We start from the raw sequence: 20,673 nt of genomic DNA on the forward strand, positions 1-20,673 counted from the left end.
ATACATACGGAATAGTGAAAACTTCAATTTTACCTGCAAATTAATTTTTTCTGAGGTAATGTATTTAAGAATTCTAATATATATTCTGGCAGAAAAGCTGTTGATGACAGAATTGTGTCACGTTTTAAATAATATGGGTGGCAGAAGCAGAGAAAAATGATACACTTAAGTGACACTTCCAGTATTTTTAGAAAAAAAATCAGTGATGTACACTTCACTAAACTGTACATTTTATTCCCTCTGGAAAGTTAGTCTGCCCAGTCGGACCAGCAGCTGATAGGTGATTTCTTGGATATTTGCCAATATGTATTCACAACATGTAGCTGTGTTACAATAATTTTACAAGCATACTACATTTACTATCTGTGATTAAAACTTAACCACAAATTACAAAATAACTAAGCAAATACTTTGTTTTGTCCAGAAAGTAATTAATGCTTATCCTTTGTATGCAGATAGAAAAAGGAAATGTGTGGAATAGTTCTTAAGCACTTAGTAGCCTTGGAAAGATTAGATGAAAAGTCATGGACTGTGCATTCAAAACCCAAGGCATGCTGCATTAATCTCTTGTCATGCTTGCACTTGTCCACTGAAAGCTCTTAGCTCAGATATGTGCAGGTTAAGCGTGTGTGTAAAAGCTTGGTGAACGGGGATACTGAAACTGAGATTAATCTTGCCAGACTTCAGTCACCTGAAAGGTGCCTCAGTTTAAGACAAATGTCTAGGAACCTTTGATAATTAGTGACTTGAAACAGGTACTTCCAGAGTGCAATATAATCCAAAGGGTAGTTGGCTAAGAGAGGTAGGTAAATTAACTATAGAGAGAACAATTAGATGTTAGCTGAAGGTAGGTGAAATGAAAGCCTCTCTGTCATCAGCTCTTCTGCTTCGATAAATTGTGGTCTAACACATCGCTATTTTATTCCCATTGTCCACACGTGATGTTTGGACAATGCTGTATATAGATATATCTGAAGCTTTATGTGAGTCACATGCATCATGTTAACAACATAAGTCATATATGCATTCTCAAAGTCCAAGAATTTCTGGAAGAATTACATATACCAACCCAATGATGACTAACTTCTTCCACTGTGGACCCACCAGGACTCAAGAACGTAGTTGTGAGTGGTGTTATCAGTTAAGATCGTTCTTCCGCAGATTGTTCAGAGTCTGTGTTCTGCAGTCTCAAGGCAGAATAAAACATGATATTGTCCTCTGAGGAGAAACTAGACAACAGCAATTCAGGATGGACTCGTATTTCTGAAATACTTTGTTTTCAAGAGATACAGATATGTACTTACTGGAATTTGTAAAACACATAATATTTGTACAAGTCTGTCCAATAGGGAAATTTTGTTGCAGTAATGACTTGTTTTATTTTAGAGCTTATTTTTATAATAACATTATATTATACATTTATAATAACATTAATTAGCACAGTGCAAATGCAACTGTTTTACTATGTCAAGAGCTGTGTATTTCTGTGAGATAATATTCCACTTATGGCCATATTCCATATGCACTATCTAGTCTGCATGCTAGCGATGAACTGCTGCTCAGACTGTGCATTACTGGTAGTTCAAATAAAGTTATTAAATCCAAAATACAGTAGAAACACAGAGTCTTATAGGATAACTTGTAAAAGTAGTAAGAATTTAAAAGTAAAATGTGACTACAGAACTGTTTGCCACTTCACCAGCCTAAACCTTTGTGTTAGCACATAGAGTGGCTAACAAGGTAATTGTAAACCAGGCCAGTGCTTTTAAATTAAATTAAAACTGTATGAATGGTCACCAGAATAAAATAAATTTACACCAGTCACACTCAGTGTTCTTAGATGCTGAAGGATGTAAGTGATGGAAAAATGTGCATTGTTCAGTGCTTTAACATGTTTGCTTTTTTCCTCACAGTACAGTGCTGTGGATACAAATCCTTTATCTGTGTATATTATGCAACCTGTCTGGAATAAAATTATTAAGGTAAGAATTTTAGTTAATAGAAATATCACATGGTAATGTAAGAAGTTGTTTTAAGTAGAGCATGTATTTTCATTTTAACATATGTATTGATTAATAAGTCTGAGATTAAGACATTGGTATTAAAAAACCCAAATGTTACCAAATATATAGCTATATTTAAGATAAGTATGTTGGATTTTGAGGCATGTTTTTTTTAGAAAAACAAAGTTTATTTATTTTTTTCTGATCTCTATACATCTTTTTTACATCTTTCATTAAACAGCTTTGCAGACACTGAAAGGGTTTACTTAGTACAAATTATTTTTGTGCCGCATATGTGACCTAACAACAGCATGGCTTTATCTCTGTGCTGTGCACATGATTTTATGCAAGTGCTGTCTCATTTTCTCCCAAGGGTACTTGCTTGAGGGAGCTAGGCATCTCTCTAAGAAGCTGAAAATGAGAGCGGTTACCATGATCACCATAACGATTGGAAGATGGCATCTCTTGAATGCATTATGATCTGCAGTTTTTAAAAATAAAACTGCTCAGCAGGTTTGCTGTTGTTGGCAAAAAAAAAAGCTGTATCTCAAATAAATATGAACTTTATTGATCTGCAAGGAGCAGTGACTTCTGTGTCTGCCTCCTTAGCGGAAATCTTTAGATTGGAGCAGACTTGAAAACAAACCTTTATACAAACAAAAAAGGATGTATGTGGTCAGAGTGCTGTTGGGTCTGCCATCCTTGGGTTCTGTAACTGAGGTATTGTTTATGCTTGATATAGCAGGAAAATCATAATCTCTCACTCATAACCTCAAAGTAATTTCATGAAAGTGTTTATATGACCTAACTTGAGAATTAAAAAACAACCTGAACATGGTATGAGAGAAAAGCAATTCAAAGATGTGAAACTGAATTCAGTGATTCAGTCCAGAGACTCTTTTTTCATTCCCATCATAATACTGAAGAAAACAATGAGGCAGAAAAGCCTCCCCAGCACTCTGCAGTCCAGCATGGGAGATGAGTTTTACTGTGTGCTTGCAATTTGGTTTAGGCGATCCCTGTGTATTCATCTGCTACCAAATTGAAGGGAGAGTATTACCAGCGAAAAACTTGCTTTGGAGTTAAGTTCTCCTAGTGGTTGTAGGGTTTTCCCAGAAGAAAAGCAACATTCTTGACTGTCCCCATGTAGCACAGGGTGACAGATCCTATAAAAAATGTGACCTCTTTAGTTTTCTTAAACCTCCTCAAATTTTAGGTCAGCATGACTTTGTTCACTTCTTGCTGCAGGAGAGCCCAAACCAGAACACAGGATGGAAAACCTGTTTCCAAAGCTGGGAGATCCGAGTACAGAACCAAAGATTGGAGAGGATGCTGTCTGTACTTTGACATTTGGTTTGGTCTGAACCCTGAAGACACAGCAGTGAATGTTTTGCTTTGCCTTCTGGTGCAAGAGCATTGTAGAATAATTCTCAGTGATGTATCACAAGGATTTAAAGGGAAATTATATTGCTCTCAGCTTTTGTAGAAGTAGTCATTCTAACATTAAAAGATACTGCCGGACCAAATCAGAGTCCTGCAGAGGAGCTGGGAATGCACAGCTGCAGAGGGGAAAACAGTATGTAATGGAGATTGCAGTAGAGTCATCTTGGTTGGTCCTAGAGATAAAAATTAAAACTGGGGGAGCACCAAACTTACTGGCCAAAATTTAACTCTTTGTAAAATATTAGTAGGAATGGAGGTTGCTAGGATAGTTTTGTTCCTGGCTAGGTACTGAAACCAGGTGTGGAAGTAACTGTTGACCCAAACTCAGTCCTGGAAAATTCTGCTCATCTGTTCACCAAAAAATACTTCTTTTCTCTTGAAGTGAAGTAAAACAGTGGTATCATAATAGAAGTGATCAAGCCTTATTTTTAGAAGGAGAAGATTTGAATGCATTTACTCTTAATTGATTTTTTTGTAGCTTTTACCTGTTGTAAGCATTGTAACCAGGCTATGAGCATGCTTCAGATGATAATATTCTGTGATTTAGAATATAATATTGAATTTACATTTTACAGTATATTATTTCTATTTAAATGGAATAATGCATTGCAATAGGGAGATATAATAAAGCTGTGGTAACTTTTTAAGAAGAAGAAACATTGCATCTAATATGTTCATTCAAAACTGGGCAGTACACACGTGCTTCTTGATGACTGGAAGTAATTTCTTTCAGTTCAGACATCCTAATACATCCATTTGCAGATATGAATCAATTAGCTTTTAGTTTCTAATCTGGTGAAAAGAAGTATTCCACAGGGACTATTTTTACCAGATTCTAGAGGAGTTAAAAAAAACAACCTAAAATTCACAGAGCTAAACAAAAAAACCCAAAACCAAACTATGAGAACAGAGCCTTGGGATTTGGGTCTGGCCTTTTATACGTCAATTTAATCCTAATTGCAGCACACGTTTCTCTGTATTCTGTAACACAGAATTCATTGTAAGATGTATTTCCTATGTTATGAGAAATTAAGAAGAGCCTGACAGTAGAGAAGATGTAGGAATTTATGAGCTGGGATGATGACATATGTAAGAACTGAAAACATGTCATAACCCAGCTCATTGACCTGCAATGGGGATGCTAGGAAAGCAAAGTATTTGTGCATTTAAGTTAGAAATTCACCTGGAAATCCTGAGCATTACCTTCCTCTCTTTCTTCTTCCAAGGACATCTTTATTCTGTACTGTCTCATGTGCCTGTGTCGGTTTGAGTGTGATTTTTGGATGTATGTGCTTCAGAAACGTGTTGAATCTGGTGCTAAAGCAGAAAGTGAAGGGTAATGTTTCATGCCTGGATTCTATAATGGGCTTGAAGTACTCTGAGCTACTCCTGTCCGTGGCAGCATTTCCACATTGCATGAAACTATAATAACACCTATATGAAACTACAGAATAACAATTAACTTTCTCTGCATGTTATTTAAAACTATTCTGATTATGCAACTGTAGGTATTTTGGCTTTAATTAATTCAATGCTTGGTCCTTTTGTCTTTAATTATGATTTGTGTTTTATAATGAAGCACAATCATGTGCTCTCTGGCAGATAATGGATAGTATTACTTAGCTACTACACTGAATATTCCTCCTCTATTTGTATGCACGAGAAATCACACTGGTGCAGAACAATGAGAGGAAAAGGAGGAAATCCCACCGGGATACACAGGTGTATGCCAGCTTCACTGAAGTCAATTAACCACCCCTCTGTTGCCTTTATGAACTTCGATTTTATCACTAGAATTGGGCATGAGTAGAATTTTAGTGGTCTCAAGTGACTTAGCAAAGGAATATTTCACATTTGAACAGAGCTTTATGTAAATATGTGTACTTCACCATTTATTATCCAAGTAGACAGCTGATATATTAAAATATTTGCTGTTTGTATTAAGGCTTTTAGCATGAATGGTTGTAGACCCATTAAAACAGAAATCAGTTAGTACTTTGTGGAACTACTAGAATTAGAGGCTTAGGTGAAGAGGAAGAGTCCTTTTCAGCACTCTACAAAGTAAAATGAATTAAGGGAGTGTTTATAATTTATGACCAAAGAGGGAGACCCTGCAGAAAATTACTATATAGAGAAGTAGGGAGCTGCTTGTAACAGGGAGATCTTCTGAATTTAAGAGATTAAATGCACTCAGTGTCTGATTTTTCTGATATCTTGAGCTGGAAATTATTGACATATTTTAGAAGAGGAAATTTCCTTGTTCTAGTGTGGGAATAGAATGCTTAAAAAAACCTGCCACATGGATGCTGAATTACCACACTGGGGTGCTGCAGTCTTCTTTCAGTTGCGATACACAAAATCGTGAGAAGCTTTCCTTGGTGGCTGGGAAAATAAGGATAGTGTATCACATATGAAATATGACGTTCTAAAATGACATTTTTACTGCAGCCACAAAGATCAGGCAAAAGGATTACATTTGAAAATAAATTTCAGAAATGAAAACTGTATTTTATTTTGAAAATAAGAAAATATGCACAAATCTGAACATTGCTGATGTCATATACAGACTTACCCTTTCCTGATAAAAAAATAAAAAATATTCAATTAAAATGGGACTTATAATTTGCAATATGTTTTATTTCTTAGAATTTTTTTCTTTCTTTTTTAACAGATAGTGCCTTTATGGATTGCCCCCAACCTGTTAACCTTCTCTGGATTTGTCATGATTTTAGTTAATTATTTTCTACTCTCTTTTTATGACTGGAACTACACTGCCTCAGGTAAACATCCCCATGTTGTAATTTTTCAGAATTACAGAGCTGCTTATGTCATACTTCTGAATGATATGGGGAGGTATCAGATACCTGAATCATCAACTCATTCCCTTAATGAGGCTCCATTGTGTGTCCTCCAGCTGTGAGGAGGAGCTGACCTCACACATGGCATTATAACTTTAGGTGATTTTACTGGAAAAGCTTGTTTAATTTCATCCCTAAGTGTGGGTTTCAGCGTGTGCTGCTTGAAGTCTGTGATAATATCTCATTTTATTTAAAGTGTATTGCTAGGATTTAAAGACACGGCCAAAACCCACCCTAATGTTCTTGGTTTCACAGTTCCTAATACCTACTAAGTCCATGCCTGAATGAGTTAATTCCCCTTTCATTACTCCATACCCCCCATTTTAGACTGCTTCTAGACAAAGAAGAAATAGTTTTTAAACAAATGTCTCTTGAAATATGACTTTCGAAGTCCAAGTCCATATTTGCTCCTCATGGCAGACCACGTCAAAAGCTTTTTGGAGCTGATTGCTCCTGAGCGTAGGGCATGTTCAGTTCTGGACTTCTCAGACCAGCTGTTGGAGCCTACGGTAGTAGTAAGCATCTCCCAGCTGATTAATATGTAAAAAGCTTTGCTTTTCTTTAAACCAGACAATTTGGAGAAGACTTAACGCTTTTATTTCCTGAAACAATTACATTTGGGTTTTTTTGCTGCCTTGAATTTCTTATGCCTGTGGTTAGATTCAGGAGGTGTCCTTTGGTGTGAGCTGTTTGCACATTTATCACAACAGTTCTAGAAGGAGGGATACTTCTTAGCAGTTTTGGATCAAAAATAATCCTGTATGAGCATTAAGTTTTCAGGACCAGCATGCTGTGTAGTTATCTGGCCTTATCCTTAAACACTTGGGTTTTTTATCAGTGCAGCTGATATTTACTAATAATTACTGAAGAGCATCCAGCACAGGTCTTTTAATGGGATAATTTTATCTTGACACATTCCCAGTAGATACATATTGAACTTGAAGACATTTGAAACCGTGATTAAGTCTGTTAGAGTTGAGATTTCTATGTGCAACCCTATTCTGGATTTCACACAAGAACAGTGCCCATCGTTTCTCAATTGATTGAAAATGTTCATGCAACCTAATCCATTTTTTGGGTATCATATATCAATCCCATACCTAGCATCAGAAATAAAAGACTTAATTTCCTGGACAGCTGGTTTTCATTCTACAGTTTGGAAATTTGCAGCTAGGATTCAGGAATTGCCACTTTTTCTTTCAGAGTGGTAAGATGAGGCATTGAGCAAAAGGTGGTCAGGGCACTGCTTTAGATACTGGCATCTCCCTGTTGAGCAAGGACACATCTCTGGGTGCGAGTATTCCCTCCGTTCAGTGCCGAATGCCAGAAACCTGAGAGGGCTTTGCCTATGTAGTTGTTCCCAGTGCTGGTAGAGTCCTTATTGGATTATGTTTAAGTTAAACAGACAGCTCTTTGGGAAAGGATTGATTTCTTTAGAAGAGCAACAATAAACTTGGGTTATTGCAATCAGCAGAGCAACAACAGAACCCTGGGTTCTGCCCAATTCAGTATTCTTTTCCAGATTTATTGCCTTTTTTCAAGGGAAAAAAAGGGTGCTAAAATCTGTCCTAGCCTAAGGACAAAAATTTCCTGTTCAGATCTGTATAGTAAAAGTGCTATACAAAACCCATGGTGGTGCTAATAAGAATGATCATGCTTGAAAAATGTATTTTTCAATATTTAGATACTACATAAACATTAGCTAATTTGTTAATGGATAGTCTTCCCATGACCTGTGAAAATTTTTGCCTAGTTACTATCATTATTTTGTGCAATACAAGAGTCATTTCAGGACCAAAAAAACACTCCCTTATCTTCTCTCCTTTACAGTATAAGCGTATTCAAGCCTGCTCGTTGCTTCTTTGATAGAGCTCACCGGTGGCCTAAGTTGCTTTAAGGTCAAAACCAAATATTTCAATCTGTTTGATGTAGTGGGCTAATCAGTGGCAGCGTGTTCATATGTATATGCATATCATGGTGGATTTCTTTGATGTTAACCACTGTTACATTGACTCACTACCCAATTTATTTCAGGTACCAGTCCTGGACTTATTCCCACCTGGGTGTGGCTGTTCAGTGCTTTTACCACCTTTTGTGCTTACGCTTTAGGTAAAGTACAATGAAATAATTTACACGTCTGATGTCTTCATATGGTTTTACCTACTAGGTCACTACTGCTAATATTGAGGTGAAGAGGCATTGTGGATAAATTATTGATCTCTCTCCAAAACAGTTCTCTGACATCAAAAAAACCCCACACAACAGAATTTTAAATTATATATTAGAGGTTCTGTGACTGTTGCTTTTGTCTCTCTTGAAAGTTCAAATTGTTTTAGAGGAACAGTGGAAATCATTACGTAGCAGCAGTCATTGCTGTTGGGTTTCTTAAAAATCTTTATCCCCTAACGATGATGTTCTGCAAAGTTCCCTGACACTTGTGTTAGCAGAGGGTGCTTTCAAAGATAAAAGGCAAAGCAGAGAAACAGGAAAATGAGTGTAGCATTGTGTTTTAATCTGTTAGGCACTTCAGTGCTCATGTGTGTGTCAGGAGAGATGGTATGAATGTGGTGACAGGCCTGAGATTCTTATGGAGATTAAGGTGGTTTTTTTCCTTTCCTGTTGCTTTTTCTCTCTCATAACACCTATACCTCATTTTCAGAATCCATTTTTACTTTTTATATCCTACCATTACTGTATTTTTAGGCACGTTGCATCTTGCTGTGCAGTGGTGTGAAGACATAGACCTGAACTGACTCAGATCTAGGAGTGAGATCCACATTAGCAAAGCTTTCTTGCTTTCTCTTCCAAAGCTAACTCATTCCAAACTAGTCTCTCCACAATGTGGAGCAACAGAGCTCATTTTTTGGGTGGACTCAAGGTGGCATAATTACATGGGCTGCACTGTGCTGTGTAATCATACCCTCTCTTTCGGAGCTGGTTCTTACAAGACCCTGCATTGCAGAGGGTAGCCATAGATTTGTGTGCCATCCTTAAAGATGCCCAGGCTAGATGTCAATGTGTTCTAGATGTACACTGCCAGTGTTGGGCAAAGATGCTGGCCACTTTTGGTATCAGATCCATGCACGTAGAGCCATCTTGGCTAAACTGGGTGTATCCCCTTGTGCGGAGATGTGAATTGCATTGTGAATGCCTTTGCCATTTCTATTCAAGTGGTGAGTTTGTGCCAAAATTATTTTGTCCAGAATTTCTTTGTGTTTGTACCATGAAAATCATTGGGACAGCTGTCCCTGTACCAGTCAGATTTCCCTAACAGCTCTCTATAATCATTAGCAGAAGCAGCAGTTTCTTTCGTGAAAACTATTCTTTATGTAATTGTAGGGAATTTAATGAAATGGCTATTGTTTCATAAATAAGAATTACATATTGGAGCTGTTAGTGTATGACACCCCAGAAAGCTCACTGGAAATTCAGTTTCTGAGGTTCTTAATGTAGATATCATTTGCCAGTGAGACCTATAGTTCCTAGTGCTTGGAAGACAAGGAATATGATGTTGACAGTCAAAGCTATAATGAACTGATGTATATGTAGATTTTTATGTCTGCTGTCCAAGCCACTTCACAAAATATTTAGTCTCAGATTTAATTCTGCATGGCCAAAGTTTTCCCTTTGGAATACTGCATAGAGCCATAATGACTAACCAAATATGCAGCTTTAATCTCTCTCAGCTTCTTTTTAATGACACAGTTACTCTCTCCAAATTCCCTAGCATGCTGCTCTTTTCCCCCCTTTGTTAAGGTCGTTTGGTATCTTTTCCCTTTCTGTAAAGTGGAATGCTCTTTGCGGTTATTTTTAATTCCACTATTTAAAAGTTATATAAACTTTAATAAGCCTGAAGATTTATGAACCTTCACGAGACAAAATCACAATATAAAAATTCTAAAGCAGTGGAAGTACGGGACAGCATATGTCCACTATTGAACATACACTATGCTTGGCATGAACAATTTCAAACTGAAACCTAGAACAGAAAATATTTTCAGTCTTTTAAAAAGCTAGCAAAACCACATAGAAAATATCGGTAAAGATTTATGAAAATCCAATTTTCTGTGTGTGTTATACAGTTCCTGTATTTTTCCCCATGCCCATTATAATTAGAAGTTCTGTATTTCATTACACCATTATAGCCTAACTCTTTTTAGTTAAATATTTCTACAGAATGAAACCACTCTTTCACTGATGTACATATTTTAGTATCTAATGTGAATACTATTTTGTGACAATGTAAAATAATTTATGAATAGACCAATTTTCTATCGTTCTCATTAGAAAAGTATTACCACTGTAACTGAATTCTCTCTGATTTGGGATAGATGTTCTTGAAATATGAAAGACCATATACTGTTTAGGGATGTTTACATACCTATTTACTAGTTAAGTTTCAGAAGCATCCTAAAATAGACTAAAGAGTTTCTACATTTATAACAACACTATTCAAGTAATCTCAGGCTTATACACACACTTTTTTCTGCAGTTTTCAGTAAGATGATGACAATTAAATGGCAATGTTAATGGAGAGAGAATGCGGCTCTAGAAGGGGGCAAGCCATATTTGAAATCCTCTATGAGATCCTTAATTTTTAGAGTTGTGAGAACTGTCTCAAGAGATTTGTATTTGAGTGGAGGATATCTCACAGCTGTTTAGGTATTACAATAGGGAGACAGTCTAAAATCTGTACAAAATGAAATCCCATGTTTTCTTGGTTTAGATCCCTGAAGTATATTTACATTAAATAAAACTCAGAGTACTGCCAAATAATCTGGGGAAGTAAGTAGCATATGATCTATAGCAGCTGTGGAGTCTTTGGTCTCACTCTGTTGAGTGGTATCTCTAGTCAGTTTTGGGTTACTAATGCTATCAATAGCTAATAATTATTAGCTGTACTACCTGCCAAGTAACATTAACAAGAAAAAAATTCTCCATGTTGTTTTGATAGTCAGGGTAACAATAAGTATCTGTAAGGTTCGTTCTCTGTACTTTTTCCTAAGAGGTTCATCCTGTGTACTTACATTTAACTTTAAGAAGAAAATATTTCTATTTCTCACCAGCACAGTCTCAGAGAAGAGACTAAGGGTATGGTTTGACAATACAACTAGGAAATGCTACAGCTGCTAGACTCCCTTCCTCCTCCTCCCTGCATTCACTGCCCCTCCCTTCTGTCATCTCCCTTGCTTTTTGTACCATTGACAGAGCCAATTCTGTTCAGTGACCCAGAAGAAAATGTAATGTTTGCTGTCTTTCCACCAGCTGAGCAGGCTGCAGGTCCTCGCCTGTTCAACAGCAGTGAACTCTCAGATTGACTCAAACCATATTGCCCAGTTGCATCCTCAGAGTGAGATCCAGTACAGTGTTTTGGGCATCTTTCAAGCATTTAGGTATTAAAAACGATCAACATATAACTCACCTTAATAGTAAGGTATTCATAAAATCATAGAATCATTTAGGTTGGAAAAGACCTTTAAGATCATTGAATCCAACCGTAAACCTAACACTGCCAAGTCCACCACTAGACCATGCCCCTAAGTGCCACAGCTACATGTCTTTTAAATACTTCCAGGGATGGTGACTCAACACTTCCCTGGACAGCCTGTTCCAAGGCTTGACAACCCTTTCAGTGAAGAAATTTTCCTAGTATCCAGTCTAAACCTCCCCCGGCACAACTTGAGGCCATTCCCTCTCGTCCTATCACTAGTTACTTGGGAGAAGAGACCAATACCCACCTTGCTACAACCTCCTTTTAGGTAGTTGTAGAGAGTGATAAGGTCTCCCCTCAGCCTCCTCTTCTCCAGACTGAACAACCCCAGTTCCCTCAGCCACCGCTCATAAGACTTGTACTCTAGAGCAGCTTCATTGCCCGTCTTTGGACATGCTCCAGCACCTCAATGTTTTTCTTGTAGTGAAGGGGCCCAAAACTGAACACAGTATTCGAGGTGCAGCCTCACCAGTGTTGAGTACAGGGGGTCAATCACTCCTCTACTCCTGCTGGCCACACTATTTCTGATACAAGCCAGGATGCTATTTGCCTTCTTGGCCACTTGGGCACGCTGCCAGCTCTTGTATCCTAAAATTTCAACCAAAAAAATCTTTGAAATATCTTATGTAGGCACACACACAAATAAATTTTGTGAAATTTGCTCCTTGAGGCTGTTGTGTAACTGTTAGTCATTGAGGCATTTAGCATCAGGCAATCTGAATGCCTTAGTGCATTTACCCCACAAGTGTGAAGTCTCAGAGGTTCCACAACACCAATGGACGGGCGAGAAGCCCTATGGACACTTATCAGCACTTTCATTGAGAAACCAATTGCAGGGACTGACAAAAGTGTTTAAAGACCACTGTGGACAAGTGATTATGGATGTCTTTTTACAGCTTATAAGGAAGGTGGCATTTAGTATAAGTGCTGAGGTGAAGACAGAAGAATTACTTGATAAGTGAGGCAAGTATTTTATGAGCTATGCTAACATGTTGGTATTGAAGGGGCTGTTGTGCTTCAGTCTGCAGTCATCGGTATATTTTTCCCATATGCTATGTGTGGCAGTAGTGAAGTGTATGTGAAGAAAGTTACTCCTTTTGTTGTACTCTAATTCTTTATTTTCTTTTCCTTTCCCAATCCTTCTAGACTCCATAGATGGGAAACATGCTCGAAGGACTCAGTCCAGTACTCCTCTGGGAGAGTTATTTGACCATGGGCTGGATAGCTGGGCTACCTCCATTTTTGTGCTTTCTTTTTTTTCTGTCTGTTCCCGTGACAATGGGAAGACTGGAGTTTCTGTATATACAATGTATATATACTTAAGCATTGTCTTATTTAATTTTATGTGTTCACACTGGGAGAAATATAACACAGGAGTTCTTTTTCTTCCTTGGGGATATGATATAAGCCAAGTGGTAAGTATTTATCATTCTTGTTTTGGTTCAATTTTTTAACTATGTTAGTGATTTCATAATATTACAGAAATAGAAATATAGAGCTCAAGGCAAATGTATTTCGCCAAGATTTTGAATGTGAAACAGCATAATCCTAAAAGAAACTCAGAAATATTTCCTGCATTTGCAAAGATGGGACACTCTCAAGCAAATTGTCAGCATCAGAGATTCATTGCTTTGCAGGAAAAAAAGGGCTTGCAGCAAGCCTAGCAGTCAGACAGTGCCCATGAGAATGTCATTTAACTGCATTTGGTTTGTGGTATTAACAAGAATTATTACACTATCCGAAGCCATAAGCAATTTTCCTACCAACACTAGGTTCTGAGGCACGATGTGAATTAGTCCAAGTAGTATTTATTAACAGTAATTATACAGTTATACAATATAAGAGTAATTATACAGTTATACAATACTAGACCTTCTCAATCTACCACATCTTACATCAAATGTAGTAATGGAAATGGCATTGTACCTATACAGCAAGCATTAACTGTTGTTAAGTGAGTTTCTCCCTTGAAAAAAGTCAATGGCATACCATTAGAGGTTTCCTCTCCAAGAATGACATTCAGTAATGTGAATATCAGCCCACAGCCAGTCCCCAGCTGAGTTCTTAACTGGCTTACAGACCTACCTTGAGGTGGACCTCTTCAGAAACATGACCAGGGCACCACGGTGAGTGGTGGCCTCAGTGCACAAATGAGTAGCGGCAGTAGCAAGCTCATTGCACTGCCAGGGGCCCAGTGCTGGGATTTCTGGGATGGCTTATCTATTTCTTAGATAGCCAGGCTCTTGCAGCCTGAAACACAGAGTCCCAGTCTTCTGAGCTTCCTGTCACATGCATGAGATGAAAGGTACGGCCAAATATATGTAATTGAAAAGAAGTTTGACAAATATTCAAATATGTGTTTTAATGGAAATATAGTATTTGAATTAATGGCTGCAGATGTATTGCTGTAAACATAATCAGAATCCAGTGGTTTGAGAACAGCTCAGAGATGGTGGTCCAGCTGTGGTACATCTGTTTTATCCCCTAGAAAATAGGTTCTGGGAGAAGAAGTTGGCTCAGGACTAAGACATTAGGCAGCCAGCTGTTCTACAAGTTTCAGCCATGTCTATGTAAGGCTTCTTAGTGAAGTTCTTCCAGCAGGAGAGGAATAGCTATGTTCAAACCAATTTCACTTGTTGCTCAGATGATCACTATAGATAGACATGTCAATGTTTAGAAAGCTCTTTTGGACTACTGCAGCATCCGAACTGTATTAGTGGTTAAATATGAGAGTGGGTATCAACTAGCGGAGCAGTACTGTTAACTCTGTCAGTGCTTCTTAGTGACCTACGCTTCTGTCACTGCTTTCCCATCTGAGAAATAATGGTAATAACATTTCCCTGCCTGACAGATTTGTGGTGAGGCTGAACTTCAGTACAGCCTGTAAACTGCTTTGATTAACTTGGATGCAAGGTGCTAACAAGTGTTATTTCCTGCTCCCCTCTCATGCTGAATTGCTGTCCTGCATGCTTGCTTTCTAGTAACTTCTGTGATGATTTGCCTACAGTCAAAATGATAAGCATATAAATGTAAGGATTTTTTGATGCTATATAGCGCAATCATCAACAGTGGTGGAAGATTGTACTATTGAAATGTCTGTATGTCAATTTTCCCATCTGTAAAAATTAGCTTTGTGATTGCCTATGAAGAAAGATAAGACAGGATTTGTGGATCAAGGTAGCATTTTTTCCACTACTCCAAACTACATTTCTCACACACCAGAGAGTACATTACATAACATATTTTTGTCCAGATGTACTCACTAAGTCTAGTAAAAGATCTTGATTCCTCTGCAAACATTGCTTTGCTCTTGTTTTGTAAACCCATTCAGCAAATTTTGTGTCATGTGTGCACTACTAAGGTAGCTTCTTCATCTTCAGCTACTTGGAGGAGAGGATACTGAGGACATTAGCAAATGGCTGATGTTGAGTAAGAAAGGTAATGTTCTCCTTGCTGGTTTTCCCCCACCACTTCTCTGCCAGATATTCCCACAGTCACGTTCAGAGGAAGAGAGGGTGGAAGCACTCGCAAGCTGCTTTCAGACTAATTCCCAGCATTTAGTTCACTGTTTCCTCCGTGGCGTTCCTAGCTGGATTGCTGCACAAATGTGCCTCTCTGCTCTGTCTTCAGTAAGGTCACCGACAACATGATGCTACTGCAGTGGCATGTCAGATGTTCAGGTGGTCTAGTCCCCTCTTTCTGCTTTTAAAATTTATGGTAGCCAGGAACTTTGGATTTTGTGATCACATCATAGCTCAGGAAATGCAGTAATTAGTGTGAGTGTGCAAATAGATAACTGCTGACCTTAATGAAAGCTTAACTGGCACATAGCTCCCAGGACACTGCTGCTGAGTCAGCTCCACTGTATATAAACCCAGACAGCCCACTCACTGGCTCTGTTAACTGTGGTATAAAAAGAGCTGCTGTTCCTCATGAAAAAATACCTCATTATAAATAGAGAAATTTGTGGGACTTAAGCAGATCACATTTTTCTGTGCCTTGATGACTCCTCAGAATCGGTAACATAATTGCACTAGCTGGGCTGTAATTGGCACTCCAATTAGCTTTGATTACAGCAGGCAGCCATTTATAGGAAACTGTGGTGTGTAAACTTGAAAAATGACTGTAACGTGTCTGAGAGATGCTTCGTCAGAGGACTGTTATGTTTGTGGATCCAGAGTCAAGGAGGAGGCATCTGCAACAGTGAAAACTCTTTCCCCCATCCTCCCTCCAGCGCGAGGAGCTATATTCTGCTGACTCCTCTGTGGGCAGAAAAAGGTGCAGGGAGAGGAGCCTCTTTACACTGTATCATCTAGACAATTTTCATGAACTTTCAAGTAAGCACAAACGCCCAAAAGTCATAGGCTGAAGAAAAGGCTAAACAAGAAACCCTTGCTATGTTCTTGGCTACATTTTGTCACAAGCCCGACCAAAGAAAGTGAATACCTGCAAATTTAAGTTTTTTGGAGAAAAAAAAGGACAAAGTTTTCCTGAGGAGTGAAAATTTCAGGTTTCCTGCCATATGTTAATTTTCACAGACATCCTCTGGATTGTTTAAAAGTCTATTTTTCTACTGAAAATTTTAATATTCCCTTAACGAAGTACTCCCCTAAACCTGCTATTGCTTTTCGTAAGCCACTGCAGTTGAGTTCCTAACAGGGGAACCAAATCCTCATTTTTCCTTAATATGATGTAGTGATACCTCTGCTTACATCGGTGCTGCCGTAAGTGTAACAGGGAAGTACCCTTTATATTCTTAAATAAAAGTTTAAAAGTGAAAATAAGAGCTGCGTACGAGCTGGAGTGACCCAGGTCATTTCACACACCTTCCCCTCACTCTCCCCAGCCAAGAGGACAAGCTGGAAGAAAGCACAAAAGCACAAGTAGCAAGTGTGAAAGGCAACAGGCAGCTTTTGAATACCTGCAAATTTAAGTTTTTTGGAGAAAAAAAAGGACAAAGTTTTCCTGAGGAGTGAAAATTTCAGGTTTCCTGCCATATGTTAATTTTCACAGACATCCTCTGGATTGTTTAAAAGTCTATTTTTCTACTGAAAATTTTAATATTCCCTTAACGAAGTACTCCCCTAAACCTGCTATTGCTTTTCGTAAGCCACTGCAGTTGAGTTCCTAACAGGGGAACCAAATCCTCATTTTTCCTTAATATGATGTAGTGATACCTCTGCTTACATCGGTGCTGCGGTAAGTGTAACAGGGAAGTACCCTTTATATTCTTAAATAAAAGTTTAAAAGTGAAAATAAGAGCTGCGTACGAGCTGGAGTGACCCAGGTGATTTCACACACCTTCCCCTCACCCTCCCCAGCCAAGAGGACAAGCTGGAAGAAAGCACAAAAGCACAAGTAGCAAGTGTGAAAGGCAACAGGCAGATGACCAGAAATTCTATATACAGTCATGCCTGCAGGCATGGATGCTTGGACCGTAAGCCCCAGGTTTTTGGTTTGAGATGCTTTCCCAGCTGGTTCTGCCTGATGGCTTTGGGTGGTCCCACTTAGGCTCTCAGGGAGGACACTCTGCTTGCCTTGAAGCTCCCACATAAATGAAGTGTATGATGCAGGTAGCAACTTAAATATTGTAGAGTTTACTTTTCTCCTTCCTTTCAGTCAAAACAAAGGAAGAGGTTTTTTAGATGTCATATACCAGGTTTTCTTTTCAGTAGCAGTTTACAAAACTCTTTGGGTGCCCACTTAGGCTCTCAGGGAGGACACTGCTTGCCTTGAAGCTCCCACATAAATGAAGTGTATGATGCAGGTAGCAACTTAAATATTGTAGAGTTTACTTTTCTCCTTCCTTTCAGTCAAAACAAAGGAAGAGGTTTTTTAGATGTCATATACCAGGTTTTCTTTTCAGTAGCAGTTTACAAAACTCATGCTGAAATATGTTTCATGTGATCTTTTCCTGGGAAGTACTGTGACAGCCAGTGTTTTGGGAACTGGCAGAGAAATCCCGAGCCATGCAAGCGCACATCACATCTTTAAAAATGGTCTATCTCTTCTGAGGGGCAAAAAAAAAAAGTCTCTATTAAAAAGAAAGATGAAGACGCAAATGTGTCGTTCTTTGGTCACGTTACCAGGATTCAGAATCTTTTTAATTTTAGTTGAAAAGATACTTGCTTTCAGAGTTTTTCTATTTTGAAGTGTCTGTGGAAAACATAGCCTTTCTTGTGTAGGGATAATATTATTATTTAGTTCCAAAGGTAGAAGCGTGTGGGAATTGTTGAAGTAAAAGAACCGATAGTGGTGTGGAAGCAGTGCTGGCCAGGCCATGGTGTCCGCTTCCAGCTGCCTCCAGACACAGCTGGAAACCGAGCTCAGTACTCGGTTGTCTGAGGAAAACCCCACAGTGTATCCATGTGGCATTTAAACAGTATTTTTCTGTTTCTGCAGGAGATTGCTTCATTCTTAACCACTCGATTATGATTGTACTCAAAACTTTCTTGGTTGATTAATATTCCACGTGCCTTTAGCTGTTTTTACCTATCACCTACTGCATGTCTAAATGCAAAATGACCTTTTTAAGACATACAGAAACTATTTTTATAGGCTAAATTTGCCACCTTTTTTTTGAAAGAAAAAATACTGAGAAAAAAGAAAGGAAGAATTACATATCATGCTAAGGCTAACTCCTATTGTAATCACCCGTAGGAAATCGATAGTTCTTACTTTTTTAGGCAAGGGTCACATTTATTTTCAGAGGAGAAAAGTAACCTTGTATTTTAAAATTACTTTGCTCTCTAGATGTTCAGTTTGAGCACTGTGTTAATGGAAAATATTTCAACGTATGAACAATAAATGCTATTGGAATATGCTAGTGAAATGGAATATTACAGTATTTTTTGTGGAATCATAAAGATTTTAAAAGCATAGCCAGAATATTCTTTAAAAAGATGAGAAAATACTTGATTTTTTTTCCTGTGTAGTACATCATACAGCATACTCAATGTGCCTATGTGTAAGATAGAAATGGTAAATCATTAGGAAGAAAAAAATATGTATGTACACACACAATGTAGAATATTTTGGTCACAAAACTTACACCTGCAGTAGTGGAAAGACATGAAAGAAGTGGTGATTTTAAAAAAATCAAATCTTTCTGGGAACAGTTAATAAGCTAGAAGCTAGGAGATTTTGAGGAGTTTTACTACTTTATGGTTATATAGAATTTTCCCAATGCCATATTAAAGAAGTATTATTCTGATTTTACAGAGGGACGAATGTGACTATGTTGCTGTGATTTACAAAATTATGACAAGATAGAAAGCTGCTGCTCTGAAGCCAGCTATCCTGCTGTTCAGCCATATCAAAGGGCCTACAAATTAACACCATGTATTTCCAGATTTTTGTCTGCATAAGTACTCTTTCTCCTCATAGATAAGGCCTTGGCAAGCCAAAAATTTTCCTGGTCAGATGCTGCAGTGAGTTGGAATCTGAGATTGTATAGGTCTGACACTAACTTGCTAGATAGTCCTTACTTGTGTTATTTAATTTGGACTTCTCATTTTACAAAAGGTTGCAATTATTTTTACTGGCTAAAGATTACATTTATATCTGAAAAGTACTAAAGCCAATCAATGCCAGAGAGATGAGTAAAAAAACCTATCCATCCTTTCTTAAGTAGAATTATTCAGTTGCACTTAGGAACATTGCTTTACAGTTTAATTTTTTTTTACCAACAGTGCCTTTAAACACAGTTTATACAGCTGATTAGCATACTTAGCTTTTGTCTAATAATTTTGACAATCTTCAATTTTTTGCTAATATAGCTTAGATTAGATTGAGGGATGCAGCCATTTTCTTATCCTTCCAGCTTTCTAAAGGAGGTCTTTGAGACTGCCTCTGTGAAGCCAAAGTTACAAGTCCTTAAAAAACAACACACCAAAAATTTGAAGCCAAGGAGTATTTTCTCATGCACTACATCTGTTAAATAAGAGGCAATCTCAGACTGTGAGTGCTGCATCACCAAGTCCCAGGGCAGGGGATTCTCCCAAGAAAGCCCATGTATCTATGCTCCTGTTCCTAGAGGTGTGCTGACATCTGACAGTGGTACTCATGACTGCACTGCCAAAAGTACTGACTCTAATAATGGATAATACTGAAATCCCTCTTTTATCACTTGCCAGAAAAGTCTGTTCAGAATTCAACATGTGAGGGTAAGTTCAGGCTCCATCAAAGTCAGTTGGAGTTTTGCCATCAACTTTGATGGGGCCAGGAGTCCATCCGTCATGTCTTCTGGATAACAGGATGCAATTTCTTCAGAAAGCCAAATGTTAGCTCTGTTGTAGTTGGTTTCAAAACCCATTATACACGTCCTTCATTTAGACGAAAGTTTGACTCACTGTCTTCAGTGGCCCAAGATGTAACTGTCATACTAGTGCCTGCTCTTCTCTGTTGCAGATCTGTTATACTGCTTGTTCTTGCAGAGGCAATTCAAACATCCAATTCTTCACATTCGAGCAAAACTCTTAAAGAGCTACATATGGATAGGGCAAGAATCTTGAATTTAGATACAGAGAAGTAAGTGAGGACAAATATAGTGATATCTACATGTAATAGGGTGTTTAAGTGACATCAGTGTTCTGCTACTAATATATGATCTTAAACAGCCTGTTATCTAAAGAAGATATTTTCAGTGTACCTTTAAATTAAAGCAATTGATTTAACAGAAAAATGGATATGTGTTTATTGAAGTTAAAAATGAAGAAAAAAAAGCATAGTAAAAAAGGAATATTTTTAAAACCTCGTCAAAAATTAGTAAAATCTATCACACAGGTAAAGATGGAAAATATTTGTCATCCCAGACTGAGAAGCTGTATTGAAAGGAAAATATAAAGGTTACTGAATGCTACGTGGGAATAAATAGAAG

The 20,673-nt window shown here is 37.9% G+C and overlaps 1 protein-coding gene across 1 annotated transcript in view; it reads left to right on the plus strand.

Annotated features, from left to right (window-relative positions):
* Positions 1-20,673, plus strand: part of LOC104622322 (ethanolaminephosphotransferase 1-like) — a 45,570-nt gene that overhangs the window by 3,126 nt on the left and 21,771 nt on the right. The window contains exons 2-5 of the mRNA XM_010289061.1: positions 1,912-1,982; positions 6,118-6,226; positions 8,339-8,413; positions 12,942-13,210. Coding sequence (XP_010287363.1) covers positions 1,953-1,982; positions 6,118-6,226; positions 8,339-8,413; positions 12,942-13,210 — 483 coding nt within the window. The 5' untranslated portion in view covers positions 1,912-1,952. The remainder of the gene's footprint in view (positions 1-1,911; positions 1,983-6,117; positions 6,227-8,338; positions 8,414-12,941; positions 13,211-20,673) is intronic.

This window comes from Phaethon lepturus, unplaced genomic scaffold, assembly GCF_000687285.1.
Source record: "Phaethon lepturus isolate BGI_N335 unplaced genomic scaffold, ASM68728v1 scaffold17176, whole genome shotgun sequence".
NCBI classification, from domain to species: domain Eukaryota; kingdom Metazoa; phylum Chordata; class Aves; order Phaethontiformes; family Phaethontidae; genus Phaethon; species Phaethon lepturus.